Here is a 19,695-nt window from a genome sequence, read left to right on the forward strand (position 1 = left end):
TCACAGATTGTGGCGTCAAACCTGGAGCGGTCTCTGCGTCCGTGATGGTGAGATTGTTCTCCTGACGTCGATCTCACACATCTGCTCACAAAGTCGAGTCTCTGGCAATCACACACTGTGCATTCAAGGTTTAAATGCAGCAATCTCTGATCAAGACAAAATACACCACAGCTGTGAGTCCTGATGACCTGCACGTGAAAACAAGCCTCAGGTGTTCAGGGTGAGGTCCTAATGCTCAGCCACTCAGTCCTGAATGCATACCACCCGGTGGGAGAAACAGAAAACAAAACCCAAGCCAGCCAAACACCCCAGCCCACAACACTTCTGTTCACACAGCTCCAAACGCTGCATGGCTCTCTGCCGAGTCAAGTTAGAACGATAGTCCAGTTGGAATTAATAACTTCAAAGCAAAATGCCGTTTAAATCAATTGATACCTCTTTCCAAATATTGTAATACAAAGTGCAATTGATCAAAACATTTTTTTTTCCTCCCAAAATGAAACGTCCTGCGCTGATGTGCAGCAGCTGGCTGAGCTCAGCTCAGAGGTACGGAGAGACATTCATGCCAACATGTCTGAAAGGAAATGCTTTTGAGAAAAACTACAGATTTTATTTATGTTCAGAGATCAAGGATCCAGTGACCAGTTTCATATTTATTTACTTTAAGACTCAGTAAAATGTTGTTGACATAGAAAACCTGTAAAGGCTACTTTTTAGTACACAGAAAATTCACAAGAGGTATGGATAAGGGAATCGATAAGAAATTGGATCGATAAGCAGAATCGGTAATGGCATCTATCGATAAAATCTTATCAATACCCATCCCTAGTTTCCACCTAAATGATATACCTAAAAGTAAATGCCTACTACTTTTCATCATATGACAAGACTCATTTACTTTGTACCATCTGACTGAAATTTTTTTAAATTTCAGGATAGTCATTTGACATTAACTTGGCACCCTAATGTTGAGCAGCTATGATGAAAAATACTGAAATATTTAGAAGAGTGAGGGATGTCATTTCCACTTGTGCTTCTTTCTAAATGCTTATTTCAGAAATACAAGCTCACTCCTTTGGTTTAATATTTGCAAAATTGTTGAACTCAACCTGCAGAAAGATGTGGAATTATTGAATGAAATGGGGAAAAAGATTACAATTGTGATAATTTGGGGGCTTTTTTGTACCAAAAAATTCATATTCATATCACGTGTGCCACTCCCCTTAAAAAAAAAAAAAAAAAAAAAAAAAAAAGTCCGTTGTCAGCTGTTTGGTCCTAGTATAGGAATGTGTACCTCTTGGTATGGCTATACAAAAGCTGATTGGGCAACTAGCCAGTTGTTCAAACCCTCTTTAAGTCTGCTGATGAATGACAGTGACTGTCATTAAAATTTCAATCCCTGCTACAAGTAAGAGAGGGGGCTACTTTTTATCCCAAAAGGCTATTTTGTGTTTTCATTGGATTTTATGGGGATCACAGCATCAGAGTTTCTGCTTGAGTGCATTTTGATCCAGATTAGGCAGAGTTTCCACTCATAACCCCATGTATTGTCATTTTTGTGAAAAATGCTGATTATCTATAAAACACCACAAATGCTATTCACGGGGTGCTGGGCTTGCCCACAGGCCACGACGGTGTAAGAGGTTAACGGCATCTATAAAACTCTTCATTCAGATAGCCGCGTCAGTCGGTGCCTGCTAAGGAGATCTTTCACCTCCCTTTATATCCCTGGGAAGCCATAAAATATAGGGTCACCCGGGGTTATTGGAACTCAATCTGAGGCTGGGGAATTTGCAGTTCTTGATTTCTGGCTTGATGGGTTTACCCCAGAATGCCCCCACCCCCCCACCCGATCCTTTCACCCCCCCTGGCTTGATTTTAGTTGGTGCAATATGACATCAGATTGGAGCACTTCATTTGTTGACAAAGTGGCAATACTGGTAGCATGAGGTGGTGTTTTTTGTATTTTATTGAGTATCGTATTTGCATTGGCAGGACCAGGTCTTTTTTGTAATAAGTCTGTCTGAACAGGGAATGTTTCGAATGGATGCAAATGATTGCTTTCCAGCTGTTTCAGCCAATGAACTTTTAGTGTATTTGGCGAGGTGGCAGTGTTCAAATTAAGTCCAAGTATCCAGTTGAAACATAACAAGCATATAAAGAGACTGAAAGGTTGTGATATAAAATCAAAGCACACAAAAGCACAATGAAGGCAGTTATTGTGATTGTACTGTGAAATATGAACAGTTTGTACTGCAGTCCTTTTAATTATATTAAAGCAGAATTTATGGTGGTGAATACCTCTGCCCAGTGTTGATGGACGACTAAATCTGAATCTTTGTCTGGATCTGCGCAATTTACAGACAAGTGTCCTCCAGTTGTTAGCAAAAATTTGCTTTTGATTTTGAATTATTGACACAATTATCACTTTTTTCCTCACAACATTAAAGAAAGTGATCTCCGACTTCTTTTCACATTCACGTCGAACCACACCGAGTGCAATATTAAAATCTTGCCAAATACAGTTGTACTGTGACTGCATTCCTTCTTCAGCTGTGAATTGAAAGTGTTGAGATTAAAACTGTTATTTTTGCTCTGCAATGATTGTGCGTATTCTGTTTTTGTTTTGTTTTGTCCCGTGTACCAAGCATCTACTTTTGAGCTAGCGAGACTAATCCAGCAGTATTGATTGCTGCTTCAGTTATGATGAGTCCACACAAATCTCGTGCTGACAAAACTGTAATGTCTGCTAAAACCACAACCTGCTTATTCGACCTGATGCCAACAAAACTGTTTAAGGACGTGTGGCCCACTCTTGGGCCAACTGTGTTGGAAATGATTAATTTGTCATTATCCTTGGGATGTGTTCCTAAATGTTTCAACTTTGCAGCAATTAAACCATTACTTAAGAAATCAAATCTTGACCCTAGTATATTGAAAAATTATAGGATATAAAATCTATAATTTTGCTCTAAAATTCTAGAAAAAGTGGTTTCACAGCAGCTCGTGGACCACATTACTGAGAATAATCTTGTTGATCTGCTTTTAGAAAATATCATTCCACAGAGATGGCTCTCACTAAAGTGGTGAATAATCTTCTACTTGCAGTGGATTCAGACACCACTACAGTTCTGGTGCTTTCTCATATCGTGCATCTGCTTTGTGGAATGATCTCCCTGCATCAATAAGAGTCAGATTCTGTAGAGACTTTCAAATCCAGTCTTAAGATGCACTTATTTTCCTTTTGGTATGGCTAGCACACTGGCATAGTATGGTACTATGCTTCCTATCCTTTTAAATTCATTCTATTAATAAATGGAGCGGGTCTCAGCCTCAACTTTATCTAAATTAGTATTTTTTTTTCTGCTTTCCTGTTGCTTAATGCTGATAAATTATATCGTAGGTGTAGTTTTTCTGGCTGCCTGATTCTGCTCTTTTCTCTCTCTCTGTGTGAGATGTGGATTATGTCACTACGTCATGGGCCAGATTGGATGACTGCATAGTTTCTTAAATCAGTGGCCGACTGAATGGCATGAGCACCCATGCCTGTGGTGCAAACACCTACCTAGACTTTTTCTTTTGTAAAGTTGTTTGATTTCCTGTTTCTTCAGCTTTGTAAAACTTTGCAAAAACCTTGTAACAGTCAGAATGGTCGAAACAGTGGGTCACCCCTTTTAGTCTGGTCTGCTTGAGGTTTCTTCCTCAATATCGTCAGAGGGAGTTTTTCCTCACCACTGTCGCCTGTGTGCTTGTTCTAAGGGTTAGTAAGTTGAGACCTTACTTGTGTGAAGTGCTTTGAGGCAGCTTTGATGTGATTTGGCGCCATATAAACTAAATAAATTGAATTGAATCAGAGTGCACTAGACTGCAGAGTCCAGTAGTATTATCACTGTATATAGTACTTGAGCACAGATCATTGAACTGTCCCTGGGTTCAGTTGAAAAGATGGTCTTAAATATGGCTCGTGTACTTGTGTATTCTTTGCAGCTGCTGTTTAAACCATCCGTACCAAACGTAGAAGTGGCTAATTACCGTGCAACAGCCTAGATTAAGCACGACATTGAAAGGATCCCTCTGGTTTGCTGAAGAAGTAAAATCCTTGCTAGAAATCTGGGCAGGTGAAAGCGTTCAGTCACAACTGGACATTACAAATAGTGGATGATATGACCTAAAATTAATACCACAGTATTTTTCACTTTCTGTTTGGTGACTATCATTTGTTTTCCACTTTGTGACCCTTTTAATACTTATCTTAGAGTTTAATCTGAACTGTAAACTTCAGGAATAAATTTTATATATATATATATATATATATATATATATAATTTTTTTTTTTAATTACCATTTTTATGTTTCACAGACACGTAGCTGTTAAATTACCAAATGTTGAGGCAGTGCACAAGTCTGCTGATTCACAGTTTAACATTATTTGAATGACTCCTAACTTATGTATTCATGTGAAATTGACGTTATAGTTACATCTGTGAGAAAATTATGTTATGGCCGTAAAGACTCCCTCTGCGCTGCAGTGTTAATACGAGCTGCAGTTGCTCCGAAATGATCGGCTTCCAAATGAATTAATATTTGTTGTTGGTTTTCATTGTTTGGTCTGCAATAAATTTTGTTGGTGTTATTAAATATAAATATATATATATATATATATATATATATATATATATATATATATATATATATAATTTAAATATTTCTGGCTTAAATGGTATTCTCCTTGGGTTAATTTCTCATGGGGTCAACAGTGTTTGTTGCGCAATCCATATTGTGGGCCATCGGCGTGTCACCCACCCCAAGACATTCCACACAAAAATTCGGAGACTTTTGAATGAATATTTGAAAAAATTCAGTGGTATTTCCATGTATATTGGTTGACAAGAAATGTTGGGCAGTGGTGATGCATGATCACACATGCGTACTTTGATATGGAGCAAAATGTGAAATGTAAAAACTGGCTACTGGGGGAGTTGTTCTCTGGCATAGTATGTGTAAACAACCTTAGAAATCTTGCCAGAGGGGCCTTGTCAGCAGTTTGCAGTCTTGAGTGCTTTTCTTCCGTCACAGTGTTCCGACATACCTGTCTCACTGGGATTTCATATAATGTCGGAATAATCAAATATCCTGTCATCGTCCTGTTTGCTTTCATCTGTTCTCTCCGCTTTAAGAATAGCTGTAATCCTGATGTGTTTTTGTTTGTCACATTTCAGTGTGCGGAGACATCCATGGGCAGTTCTTTGACCTGATGAAGCTCTTTGAAGTCGGAGGATCGCCAGCTTCCACGCGTTACCTTTTCCTGGGGGACTACGTCGACAGAGGGTATTTCAGTATTGAAGTAAGTCTCTGTTGGTGTTTTTGTTGTCGGCAAATTCCTAATAACGCGTGACACATCATGTGCCCAGCTGGAGCTTGTTTATTAATAGTCATAGTTGAGTGTGCGATGCTGGAGTGGCATTATGTTTTATTAATAACTTCAGCAAACATCTCACAGAACACATGTATTTAATCTGGGACTGCAGCTTGAGATTGGCAGTTGTCTCTTTGCCTGCTTTATTAATAAAGTATATTTAAATGGAGTGCCTGTTCTCAGGCGGTGAGTCTCCCAGCAAGCCTTAAAAATGTGACCCAAAATTCAGCCACATGAATGTTTCATTATCAACCCAACTACCGTGTTAAGTGCCCCTGTATGAATTTGTCAAAGTGTGCTTTGATATTTTCCGTGTCCATTGTTGTTTCGGATAACAAGCTTGCTGTTTTCTTCTTCTGTGTTCCAGTGTGTGCTGTACTTGTGGGCCTTAAAGATCCTTTACCCCAAAACACTGTTTTTGCTGCGTGGGAATCATGAATGTAGACATTTAACAGAGTATTTCACATTTAAGCAGGAATGTAAGTAAAAGTTCAGCACTTCATTTTGTTTTTAACTCAGTTTTTAATTTTGCTCAGTCCGATTTGTGCCCGAGCTGTCAGTCGATGGCGCTCTGCACAACATCAGAGAAGAATTGAGTTATTCTTTCTAAACGCTGTTCATTATGCATCCAGTGCTGCTGCTGACCTCAACCGCTCACTTAAAATTCCCTTCAGACCTAGTAAATGGTTGAGAAACTTTACTTTTTCTCTTTTCTTTTTTTTTACCCCTCATGATATTTATGTATGTCCAAACTATTTCTCTTAGTTTTGGAGAAAGATGAGGCAGTGAGTCACAAAAGGCTGAAATTCTACTAAATGTCTCTGAAGTTTTAAGGTTTTTTTGCATTACAGCCCAAATGTCTGAGAGCAGCGTTGTTTGATTTGGCGCTCTTTCCTTCCCCACCCTGTTTTCCTCCCGTGACAGGTAGAATTAAGTATTCAGAGAGGGTGTATGACGCATGTATGGACGCCTTCGACTGCCTTCCTTTGGCTGCACTTATGAACCAACAGTTCCTGTGCGTACACGGAGGACTGTCTCCAGAAATCACAAATCTTGATGACATCAGGAAAGTATGTCTAATTAAAGACCCCTTTTCTCTTCAACTCTGTTAAAGTGTAATAATGTCTTTTATTGACACAAATCATGTCACTTAATCTTATTACATAATGCAGAATAAAAGAGTTCAGGCGCACTTAGCAAGTCGCCAGTATTAGCCAAAGATGCTACTCGGAGAGGATTTCTCCACCACTCTCAACACTGATTAAAAATAGTTGAGGACTCAGATTCTGCATTCGGACTAATTCAATAATTCCAAACTGACTTTTTGGCTGCAATCAGAGGGCGTGGACAATCAAATTTGTTCCTTTAAACCGTCCATGTTACCCATCCACCCTGAGAATACGCTATCTGCAGCCGAATGCAAAGATATTTACAATCATCACTCCAAATTTATTTAAGTATTTTTTACATTAATCCTTTTAATTTTAAACCTAACTTTGAAACACCTTAATAGATGGACTTTTCACATCCCTGAGGTACCACCTTTTTTTTTTTCTTCTTTTTTTTTTTGGTGGAAAATGAAGAGATACGACCACTATGAGATACACTGAGGACAATTTTTGTCCTCAGGTTGGCTGACGAGGGTTTTTTCTTCTATCCTTCCACAGTTAGACAGATTCAAAGAGCCTCCAGCATACGGACCGATGTGTGATCTGCTGTGGTCTGACCCTCTTGAGGACTTTGGGAATGAGAAGAGTCAAGAGCATTTCACACACAACACAGTGCGAGGTTGCTCCTACTTCTACAGGTGAGCATATTGTTGATGCTAGCACTACACAAGGTCACAATTGTCCATTTACCTAAGGTCACACTTAAACACACAGACACATTTGCACACAAATGACCAACACATGTAAAGTAGAATATCTGCTGTATGTTGATTTGTCATCTCGTTCAGAAGTGGCTAGAATTGTAATGAGAGCGGTGCTCACCAACCAACTAATGTTGCTTTGAGTTTGCACTGAATAACTGAACAAGCACAGGAAATGCTCTGAGCAGCCAGCTCGCTTTGTCACCAAATGTAATGAACTGGCACATTACCACAAGGCGCACTGCCGTCTGTAAAATGCGTTCAGCACTGCCTCTGCTCATTACGGCCTGAACGATGGGTGCTTGGCCTCCGTTTGCCTCGGGCAAGCCAGCAGAAATAGTTGGAGGCTTCTGATAATGTATTTATTATTGTATATATTTTTTTTAAAAGTAGCAGGTGCTTTTAACTTTTCACAAAGTATGGTCGACAGCTTGCAATGTCTGAAGACGTATTTTGTGGACAGGCCAGTAGCTGAATCTATGGTTCACTTGTAAGCTAATCGATGAAGAACTGATTAGATTTGGACACTTTGGAAACTCTTTAAGCTCTGTCATATTACTTTGGGATAGAGTGTAAACAGCCTTGTAGATTTGACTTAATGGGTATTTTTCTTGCCATATGTCAGTTTTTTTGCAAACTGCATCCAATTTGCTCCTGTATTTCCTTTGTTATATGGCTGCATTAGATTTCCAGCCTCACAAGCATCATCTGCAGTAGAAAAGGCTCCTTGTAGTTTAAGGTTTTGTCATTTGTGCTGAAAAAAACAAAAAAGAACTTAATTATGGTTTCATCAGAACAAAGAATCTTCTTCCAGCTGATGTCACTCTCCAATATTTCTTTCAGCAAACTCTCGGAGATGCATATGATGCAATTGTGTAACTATACCCCATTGGCATTAAACCCTTAGCCTAATCACAACCGTTGTCCATTTACCCAATTATTAGTTGTCAGTTGAAAGCTAATGGTAAAGTTTGCTATTTGGTATGCAACCGCTTTGCTCAAGCTGGTTTGATGTCAACCTCTGTGACATTTTTGTTGTACCAGCCTCCCTGTTAACTTTCTGCCATTTGATCAAAATTCCTTTGGAACCTTGTTTGCATCAGTGTCCTCTGGTTCATCTGTCCAGGAGGTAGTTACTAATTGGCAGCACACTGGTAGTTGGGGTTTATGAGGCTGTTGGAGGCAGACAGCGAGCCCTCCTCTTCAAGAGTACAGCACTAAAACTGTTTCTCTGGGCCTGCAGGAACCCATATATTCTCGATTGGCCTGTGCTCCCTTGTAACACTTCTATAAACACAATTCAGGCATGAAATTGCACTTTCTTCAAACACGGCTGCTTTTGCTTTTAACTACGCCAGGACAAAACAATAACATGTTATAATTCTTTGTGAGCTGAGGTGTTGATATTTTCCCAACTTTAACATTCAGTGTCAGTGTATTTAACATGAGCAGTGTGACTCAGACTGCACAATTTTTTGCAAAACATAGCATATGGTCTAAACTTGTTAGCATGTGTGCCCCATTGTTTGACAGATGCAAATATGCTTAGCCTTTCTTAGCTCCCAATCCTACCACCTTCTGAGGGGGACAAGGAGCAAAATGTGTATGATTTAAAAAATTTGTCTTAGCAGCTGCTTTCCCTTTAAAAAAAAAAAAAAAAAAAAAAAAAAAAAAAAAAGTGGCCTGTAAGAAATTTGAATGAAATCGCATAATTTACAGCAGACACTAGATTATAGAGGAGGAACCATATTTTAAAAAGTTATTTTAAAACTAGCCAGTGTCAATGAGATTGTGATAGTTCTGTTTTGGATTTGCTGGTTGTCTTATTTAAAAATACAGTGTGTGGGATTTTGTGACATTTTTTTTGATTAGAGGAAGAAACCTCAAGCAGATTAAGCTCAGTGGGGTGACCATCTGCTTTGACCTTACTCAAAAGAAAGTCGTCAGAACATGCAGTGACATAAATGTTGCAGATACGCAACCATCTTCCAGTGTTTACAATGACAGACAGCAGAAAGGGCAACCAGGGTGGAAGAGAGTCTTGGCCAAACCAGTATTCTTAATCAGTCATTGAATTAGGACATTCCCTAGTTCTCACGTCAACCCCCACAAAATGCCCTATATCCTCAAGCAAGGTCTTTGGTTCATAAGCTCCAATGTAGACTGCACACATCTCCTAGCTGACGAATCCCACAAAGACGTGTTGCATCTCATCATTTCCTCCATCAAGCGCTACAGTCTTCATCTGCTCACTGCAAGTTCAACTCCATGCAGCATATGCTTCTTGGACCTCATTGTCCACTTTAAGTCCATGAAAGAATTTCACCATTAAATCATTCATCCACACCAAAGGGAAAGTGAAGGTAGAAGAAATGGGGCTTTCAAGTACACCTATAAATAATGCTTAAGATCACACAATTTTATTTCAAACTATTGTTAATGTCATAAAGCTGTTGCCCTACTGTGCCTGTGTGCCTTTGACTGAGAGCTTCATGAACTTTCCAAGTAAAAGGTTGAAGGAGTGATCATAATGTTAGACCTATTTGTGTCTTCCATGACTAGCTCTCAGCCAAACAGACTCCTTCATTTTTCCTCCTATTCTGTTTGTATCATTCTTAATAATCTGTCACAAATGAGAATCTCCTCACTTTTTTTTTTTTTTGACCTAAAATCCTCCTTGAGTTATTGATTTCTGTTGCTCGGTTGATTACTCGCCATTATAAGTCCATTAGCAAAGACTGATTGCTTTAAAATGGCTTGCATACAACACCTCCTCCCCGCTCTTTTTGTTATGTCTTCATCCCTCTCACTGAGGATTTCCCTCCCATATAAAAATTGCGAAAGCTCTAATGAGCACATTGATTTAAATAATGAAACCAATAAGTGTAAATAAGATACTTTCCTGAGTGTTGGCTCATATTAGTTTAGAAAGTTTAGCAGATATCCATCAAATTTTTGTGGTGTCTTTGTCACTTGTGAACAAATTAGCAAGTGCAACAAAGAGTACACGTTTGCTAATGTTCTGTTTTCAAATTCTTTCACTTTTTCAATACTTGGCCAAAGCTGCAGTTATGAGGATCTAAACTCTCCCCCCCCCCCAACTGATGGAAATAGCAGGAGCTATTTATTATGGCGCTGTAGCTAATGTGCTATCAATGTGCTGCTAATCATAAACAGATAAATTTTGTCTTTTTAATGACCTCACCAACTGGATAGCATGACATTATATGATGAAAATGAATACTTTTTTTTTTTTTTTTTTGTCCCTAACAGGTTTATTTTTAAGCTGGCTAGCTAACCAGATAATGAAATGTCATTTAAAAGATGGAGGTGTATTTGTTTGTCCTACATTCTCTTAGTTATCCATTTTTGAACAGTTTATACTTGATAGGTAACAATTTTATAAAATTATATGACATATAATTTTTGGCTAATACAACAGCTGCCGTGATAAGCTGACGTGTATAGCTAGTTGGAAACACTCGCGAGTTAGCTATTTGTGACTAAGTAGTAAATTAACATTGATATTAAGTTTGTGTATCTGTATATTAGAGTGTTGTCCTACATTCGACTAACAGAAAATTAGATAACATATTGTGGCTAGCTAATATGATAATCTCTTCCATTTTGGACATTGTTTGTTACTTTTTCCTGAATGCTATTTCCATTCTGGCTTGTCAGCGTCCGTCAATCAAAAGAGTGTAATAGCCAAAAACACAAGTCCCAGAAATGAGGTGAAGCCTGACTTGAGAACGCAAGCAGAGACACATTTATCAACAACCACCAACCTTCATGTGGGCAGATGCTGTGAGAAAATTGAATTTCCCCTGCGTTCACCTTCACTTCCCTTCAGGGAATTATTATTATTAGTGTCATGATTGTGTTTTTTTCTTAGTTTGATTGTCTTCAATTATATTTTGTTTACCTCACCACATGGAGTTGCAGAGGAAAACATTAAGCAGTTGGGAAAAGAAAAGGTTTGGCACCTCCTTGGCTAACAAAACGTTTCCCCCCAGTGATAGTCGAACGCTGACATGTGTTCCATAAAATCCTGTGGGATGCCGTAAAATTGTATCCCACTTGATATAAAAGTGAATCGGCCACTTCCTTCAAACTGTCAGACCTCATTCACTGTGAGGTGGGTTTTTTAGCATGATTACCATGGTAACTCGCCGGCTAAGAGGTTAAGAAGGGGATGCAAGTCTTTCCAGTTCAGTTCCTGAGCCTGGATACTGTTGCTATGTCACTTCTCATTTCATACTTAACCATTAATTTATGACTTGTCAGTCATATATATATATATATATATATATACCTGAAGGCACAGTTTGGTCTCTGTCCACATTTTGAACCTGAATAGATCCATGGGAGGATAAATCATGCGCCAGTACCATTAGTATGGTTATTAAATTCAATATTGTAATATCATATTATGTGATAATTTTCAAGTTTGTTCCTAAATTAAATCCAGCATTTTGAACATAATCACGCCTACCTTTCTTAGTGTGAAAAATGACTGTAAAGATGATTATAAGCTGTTATTAATTTTGGATTTTTATTTCTTTCAGAAATGTTAGCTTTTTAGTAAGGAAGTTGTTTGACAGTGTTTAAAAGCCACAGTTGGTTTAAGAACAAATTTGTCTTGAGCTCTGTGTTCTTTCTCAAAGTAAAATCAATACACCCATGACTTATTTACTTATTTATATTGATTGGTCTTTTCTTTTTTTTAATGATCTTAGTGGGATGGTTCTTGATGTATGAATAACCCAAATGTTTGTTTGTTTCTTCAAAGCTACCCTGCAGTCTGTGACTTTCTACAACACAATAACTTATTATCGATCATCCGGGCCCATGAAGCGCAGGATGCTGGGTAAGTGTGAAGGCTGTGAGTTTTTGTTTTGGGGTGTTCATTACAGAGTGACTTAAGGTTTCAGGTTTCGTCTTAAGGCACCTTGACACTTGCACAAATTTGATCAAAATTTTGAAATCTTCAAAACTTGTGGCACCTATTAATTTTGTGAACTAGTCGTGAACATTGCGCAACCTATTCGAAAACACTGCATATCAATGCGTGTCATTGAGTGCAGGTCATCTGAACGATTATGACCAGATGTTACATCTTAATAAACATAATTTTACATATACATAATGTAATTCATAAGAAGGAATGCAACTGTTTTAATAATCCATTACAGTATATATATAATAAATAATTACCTTTGAGACACGATTCCAAATGCATTCTCCATCGCGCGACGTGCACGAGACAACCTATAGCTGTAGATAATTTCTCAGTGATTCTTGGAGCGGTGAGAGATGGTTTCATCAGCCACGTTCTGAGACCAAATGCCTCATCGGCTACAAAATGATTATTTTAAATAGCATGGCGTTAAGCGGGAAAACATGGGATGCATTGGCACATTGAATTGCACGGCGCTGTGGGGATCAAATTTGTGCAAATGTCAAGGTGCCGTTATCCTGTCTGGAGAAGTTTGAGGCACTGTGTTAATCCTGAAAATGCAAATGAATTGTTGGCACATTTAGCCTGATGTGACAAAACAGACATGTTAGTTTTGTATATGAAACTGGGCACAACAGACTGTCTGTGTGCCCAGTAAATTGTAAAATCGATTAACATTTATTGTAGGGTGTGGTGTCACGTGTAATTTTACAGACTTGCTTGTTTGCTGAAAGCTCGAGTTAGTTCAAAGTTGCTGCTCTTTGGGGAGATGTCTCTGCTCTAACACAGGGACTTGAGCTCCCCAGAGTACCCCAGTTTGCATCCCTTGCTGATGAATCGACTGTGCAGAAAGTACAAATGCTCAACTGTAGAAAAACAAAGAGGGCAGTGGAAGCTGTTTACGCCAATCATATCCTGAGGGGTTAACAACATGTAATCCATGTGTGACTTTTTCTCATCTTTTTATGATCTTTACTTGTTATTTTGGCCATTTTTATCAGATACCGCATGTACAGAAAGAGTCAGACTACTGGCTTCCCGTCGCTTATCACCATCTTCTCGGCACCCAACTACCTAGATGTTTACAACAATAAAGGTAAGGCATCAGACACCAGTCTTGACTTAATATTTTATGGTGAAACAAATAATAAATCACCTCTGAGAAACAAATAAATGCAGGGTTGTGAAAAAACAAGCAAAAAAAAAAAGCCATCTCACCAAGTCAAGTAGGAAGACATGCCTTCCGGGCAGCTGGAGTTTGTGAATGCTTGGTTGCAGTGGCTGGGGGTGGTACTTTGGTGTGTTGCCTGCTCCTGTCTGGGTGGGAGGGGGTCTCATGTGGGAACCCCCAGGCAAGGATTGGTATATATCCGTGATGTTTTTGGCAGCTGTGACTCACTAGAATATTCACAGACGAGGGGATGTTTTTTTTAAGGAATCAGCTCTAGACTTTATGTATGTGTGTGTCACACCAGGAAGTCCTCAGCCACATATCCAACTCTTACATATTCATTTCCTGATTTATTATCCACAGTACGCACAGTTTTAGGTGGTTCAATAACAAAAGCGCATGTGACTCTGTTCTTGGATCTGGTGTGGCGTGGCCTGGTGCCGGATCATTTGGCTTAGCGTAGCGCCCTATGCTGCGTCACAGTGGCCCCACAACAACATGGGCTTGCCTTTATGCTGAGAGTCAGCACATTTCTCCAGAGAACAGACCGTATCAGCTCAGGCTGCTGGGGAATGTTTGGATTGGGCCGGTGGGCCACAGGAAATGGGAAGGAAAGAGTGATGGTGCCCGTCCGCACTGTTGTGCAATTTCCTCGTGATGAAATGCCAAAGCCCAGCTAAGTGCCGAGGTGCTGCTGATGTGAGAACTTTACAGACGGGAGGAAAAGCTCTGCTTTTTTGCTCTTGTTCTTTGAGGACATTTTCACTACTTTATGTGCGTTTGTTTTCTTTTTTTTTTTTTTTAGGTCTGAGATTAGCTTACATTTCTTTAATCTTCCTTGGCCGCCTTCTATGCCTCTTTTCCCTGTTTTGCAGCTTGCTTTTCTGATTCCTTGTTTATTAATAGGGCTGTATTTCTATGCCAACTCATCTTCTGAGGGCACACAGTCAACAAAGCACAAAATAAGTAATTTCAGGTGCGTGCTGCTTATTTTCTGCAAACATGCACGTCTCCCGGCCCGTTGTTTGCAATTTTCCACTCTTGTTATTTAATCTGAATATTTAAAAGATGTTTTTTGTTTTTTTGTACTATTCGACTGCGTGAAGAGTCATCGATGCTGTGTTTGTGGTATTTAAGAAAAAGGTCTGAAGGTTTTTCCATGCACTTTTCAAGAGGGAGCAACTGAAATATGGAGGCGGGCCAGTAATCGGCCAAAAACCCATAATGTCTGCATTTTCCTCTTTGGCTGATTTATAGATTAAATTAAAACAGATTTTGGCCCCACAAATATCACAGTAGTAGAGAAGACAGAAATCCTCAAGTGAATGAACCCTTTCAGCCGAAGATCTTGCCAGAAATTTTATGTCTGTGGGATGAAACATTCTGCGGGTTTTCTTTGTGCAATTATTTGGTTTGCAATTTACTTTCTCAGTCAATTAATTAGTTTTGTTTGATGCATTTCTCTGTTCCGCAGACTCTGCACAGTTGCCAAATGCAGTCATGCTGATGCTGTTCTAATCAGTCATATGGGTGGGGTTTACTGTTAAACCCAAAGCGCCTGCAATGAATTGCTGTGCTCTTAGCTTTTTGTTGGAGCTGTGGGCCAACGGAGCCTGCCCAGTGATTGATGGCCTATCGAGTGGGTACATAAATCTTTAAAGGAGAGGAGGAGGCATCGGTATGCTTCATCCATCTATTGGGAGTACTTGGCCAGGCTAACCAATAAGATCTCTGCAAGTCATGGAGGAGGAGGATACCTGAGACGACGCAAGAGATTTCAGAAAGCTCGTATTTGAAGTCTGGTTGGAGCTGTGAGGATTGACACATAAATGATTTGATTTCTGAAAGCTCGGGAACTGCTCTGATGATGCCGCTCCTTTCTCCCATTCATTTACGTAAGCCATTCAAGCTGGTGATTTCGCATTGACTGGCATTTGAAGACAGCCGGTCAATGTTGTTGACCATCTGTCCATCACAGCTTTGACCCCAGCACCCTCAGCCAAGTCAGAAAAATGGCAGGCACAGCTCGGATGGCATGGAGGCTGTGTTATATGCAGCACTGTGCTTTTTTTTTTTTTTTTTTTTTTTTTTTTTTTTTTTTTTTTTTTTTTTTTGCAGCTTTCACTGTTTGAGTCCCAACGTGGCTGCAGAAGAGAGAACAAGATGGAGGGGAGTGGGGAGGGCAGGGGGGAGGACTTGGCAGTTACACACTTTGGAGATTGCTTGCGGTTTTGAACTAATGGAATGTTTTCTGCTGCATCATTATTGTCAGAACCACAAAGCCAACAACTAAATCCTAATGGTTCTGGGGGTTGGATGAAATATATGCTAAATGATACTAATGCTCACGGCAGTGTCGACGCTCATTGTTCACCCTCAGGACAATACTTGGTTAGGTCCATTTCATACCTTTTCAACCTTAAACATGTTATTGTGTGACGAGGCAGAAACAGGAATGCATTGATAGAATGTAAACTGGAAGGATTTGTTTCTTTGTTTTTTTTTTTGTTTTGTTTAAACTAGGCGTGCTGTTGTCGAGGGAAGGTTTCCAGCCATCGCTCCAGTTCACTCACAGGTCAAACTGGGCAGGAATCACTTTGTATCCCTTTCCTGTCTGCAGTCTTGTAGCCATTGGTGGGTAGAGACGATTGTTCATTTGTAGAAAGGGAAATAGAGTGATCCAAATGGCTCTTGGCCTTACCAAGCCCAGTAGAGAATTTTATTTTTCTTTCGTTGTCACACATGCCAGCGATAACAATATCCTGTGCTTTTCACCAAGGTCATTGTTGATCTTCCATTCAACTTTTTCTTGTTTAATACAAAATTATTTAAACTGCTGCAAACAGGAATATGAATTGGAAGTGTTATGTGGGATAGGATCTGATATGAGGAGATTAAAACCTCATGAATAATCCCACAGTGCCAGTGCCTTCATGCGAGAGTACAGTGCAAGCACAGTCTTGTAAATTTGGGTACCCTTTCAAGAATTGTTGCCTACCATGTAGATTATCTACATGGGAAGAGCAGTGGTTGGGTTTCTGTTGACCCTATCATGTTTAAAAGGTTGAAATTGCCCCAAGTCAAAAATGCTCCAAGTGAATACAGGCCCAACCTAAAAGGCCCCGAATTGAATCTTACTATTATTCCACTTCTCAGTTTTGAAAGGTAATCATACATTTAAAGATGGAGGTAATTCCATCTAACCATCTTGGAAGCTTTTTAGGGTTAGTGTTACCCTAACTCATTTCTTGCATACTTGACACTGAGTGATATGTTTGGAATGATGCTAAAATTTCTCAGTGTCTTGATAGTTTGCACAAACCAATTAAAAATAATGCAAATATAATATTCCTTCAGGGACGACCATTTAGGTCAGAAGCTGTATTGACCGTGGGCCATTTTGTCAGGGACTTTTTGACTAGGGGCCATTTCGACCCGTATCCTCACGTTTGATATGAGCCCTTCTTATTCCGACCAACCACTTTTAGTGCTGTGAATCCTACACAGGATTGACATAAAAATTAAGGCATCCACCACACTATGCAACTACCTTGGGTCTTGGGTGAGAACCTCTCAGGTGAATACCCATCATGTGGATATGAATGTACTTTTTTACGTTTTTGCCCAGCAGTGCCTGTCTAACATCATTTTATCTCCTGAAAAAGTCAAACTACACTTTCCAAGTTTGCAGCTGTCCTGTGATCAAGACTAAGATCCAGGCATTCAGTTGCTTCTTGGATTTGGCTGTTGGAATTGTATCTATATATAGCAAAAGTGTTAAACTTGTTGAGCCTTTCACTTACCTAAGCAGTGACTATCACGTTACTGAGTCCTTGGCCTTTGAGAGTGAGAGACACCTGGGAAGAACTTCTGTTGTATTTGGCAATGCTGATATGTTTGCAGGAGAAAGACAGCCCACATCTTGAGGTTCTTGATGCTTACTGTATGGTTAAGAGACTTAGACATTTTCCAGGGGCTGAAGGCAAAAACGAAAGGTCCTTGGTACTCTCTTTGGAAGATCCATGGGTATTACTGGAATGACTTTGTCAAATGAATGGTTACTTCGGGAGCTCAGGTTGTGAGTACTGCTTGCATCTTGAGGAAATGATTTTGGCCAGGTGGCCCTTTTCTTTGGGTGTGATCCTGCGCACAGTTGCTTGTGTTGAAAACCCCAGCAACTAGACAAGGCCAAGGGGATGCTGATGTTTAATCTGGCTATGGACCGGTTGTCTGCCTGGATCCAGCACCCAAGGAAGTTTCACAGTGTGATAGATGCAGTGGATGTCCCCAGACCACAACTGACTTTTTACTTTGATCCTAGGATAGTATCTTTAGTTAACCTAGGACATCATTGACTCTTAAGGTTCTCCTTGTGTTTTTGGCCTGGTTTTTGCTTGGTCAAAGTTCATAGTGGACAATATTTTCACTTTATTGCCTTGAGCAAGTAAATCAATAAATCAATGTCTTTAAAGGCTTTTTTGTTTCATTGTACAAGATGGTTACACAAGTAAAATGTAGATCTACAAAAATGATCTAAGTAGGTTGAAAAATCATCATAACTGCTTGCTGAAAACATCCTTAAATTAATAATTATCACTTGCAAAAGAATATTTAAGGCTGTTGAGTATTAAATGCACTATATATATATATATATACTATAAATTTAAAATTGATTCCAGAAACAAATTCCGTTCCTGTGCTCATATGGTAGAAAGCACATTCCACATTGAACAAAACATTTGTGGAATTAGTAGAACCGCATTTACGTTGATGCATTTCACAGATGCTTTGATTCAGGCTGACTTATGAGTCTGGGGGGGAAAAAATGCAACTGGACTAATTCAGATACTCTCACTGAAGAGTAGAAAGCACCTTGACAGCATATGGAAAATCTAAAAACGAGTCGAGTGTACTGAAGCTGGATGTGGTCTGTATTTAGGCCGCGTTGTGCTTGTGCATCACATGCAGGGACAACACTGAATGTATTGGTCTGGGAAAGTACAAACAGCTTGACTGGAATACTAAGCCTCTGGAACTTGATCCAGGCAGCCTTGGAAACAGCTGTGCAGGCAGCATTAAGTGTCAGGGCAGGACAGCGGGAATCTCCCCCTCATCTGAAAGCAGAGTGAACAGATCTCGTTACTGGGGAAACCATCTTGAGGCACTCCCTTATCCGTTATCAATCAGTGGGCATCTCCTGGCAATGTATGTTAATCCGTGTAGCAGGCCGGGTCCGATCTCCTTCATCAGCACCGTCAGAGCAGCAGAGACACCTAGTGGAGGAGTGTTGAACTAAAGGACACCTAGCAGCTGGTCTCCCCCTTCCCCCCAGGCCATCAAACTCCTCCTTTGTGTACAAAGTAACTTGTGCACCTGTAAGTACACACACTGATGTGTATTTCACGCTTATCTACCGTTAAAACACAGTGTCCTTTAAAAATAAGTCTCGACCTCCCCGTCGCCGGATGCTTGATGAGCATGTTTGTTTTGTACGGAGGAGTATGTTGGTGTCTCTGTTCCTTTAAAGGGAATCGGGTTTGAAGTAGTGACGGCAGGGGAGCTGACCTTCTCCCCCGCTCTGCCTTTTTCCCCCGGGCTTTCATGGCTGCATTCAATCAAGTGCTTCGCCGATGTTTATGCAGTGTGCGATGTTTATGCAACGGCTGCCCACGTGTGCTGTTGCTTTCATGCATGCTGACGCACACACATAAACGCCCACAGCCCCGTCTGAGTGGCGTGTGTCCGAGTAATACAATGATTCTTATTGGATTCGGTAGTAGTGTTTTGTTGATACGGATAATGCTGCATTAATTATACAGTATATGGACGTTTGCTCGCTTTAGATGATGTGTACATGCATTTGAGCAGTCCAGCATGAAGTGGTGATGGCAGACAATGAAATGCGTTGCAGTGCTTAGGGGACTACTTTGAATCCATAGTTACTGCACAAAATACATACACGGAAAACCTCGGGTCATTGCTTCCACACGCTCATTGAGGCAACTTCAACCTGGCACTTTTTTATTATTTTTTCACCCAATTTGCATTGCAACAGTAGTTACAGCTGACAGCTTTAGATGCCATGTTTGACAACTTGCTATTCTTGACCCTGAGGGAGGTCGAGGCAGGAAAGTCCCCCCATGGAGACCTGGCCTTCGGTGTCTGCTTTCCTCAGATCTGAGCAACAAGAACCGCCTCGTGTGTCTGTGTGTGTGCGTGTGTGTGTGTGTGTGTGTGTGTGCGTGTGAGAGAGACAGAGGGCAGGGCCTGTATATATA

The 19,695-nt window shown here is 40.1% G+C and overlaps 1 protein-coding gene across 2 annotated transcripts in view; it reads left to right on the forward strand.

The window, feature by feature from the left end:
- The window catches only part of LOC117505455 (serine/threonine-protein phosphatase 2B catalytic subunit alpha isoform), a 122,658-nt gene that overhangs the window by 75,598 nt on the left and 27,365 nt on the right, over nt 1-19,695 (forward strand). For both annotated transcript variants that reach the window (XM_034165110.1, XM_034165111.1), the window contains exons 3-8: nt 5,220-5,344; nt 5,784-5,895; nt 6,341-6,486; nt 7,084-7,223; nt 12,079-12,156; nt 13,248-13,342. In XM_034165110.1, the coding sequence (XP_034021001.1) occupies nt 5,220-5,344; nt 5,784-5,895; nt 6,341-6,486; nt 7,084-7,223; nt 12,079-12,156; nt 13,248-13,342 (696 nt within the window). The remainder of the gene's footprint in view (nt 1-5,219; nt 5,345-5,783; nt 5,896-6,340; nt 6,487-7,083; nt 7,224-12,078; nt 12,157-13,247; nt 13,343-19,695) is intronic.

This window comes from Thalassophryne amazonica, chromosome 23, assembly GCF_902500255.1.
Source record: "Thalassophryne amazonica chromosome 23, fThaAma1.1, whole genome shotgun sequence".
NCBI classification, from domain to species: Eukaryota; Metazoa; Chordata; class Actinopteri; order Batrachoidiformes; family Batrachoididae; genus Thalassophryne; species Thalassophryne amazonica.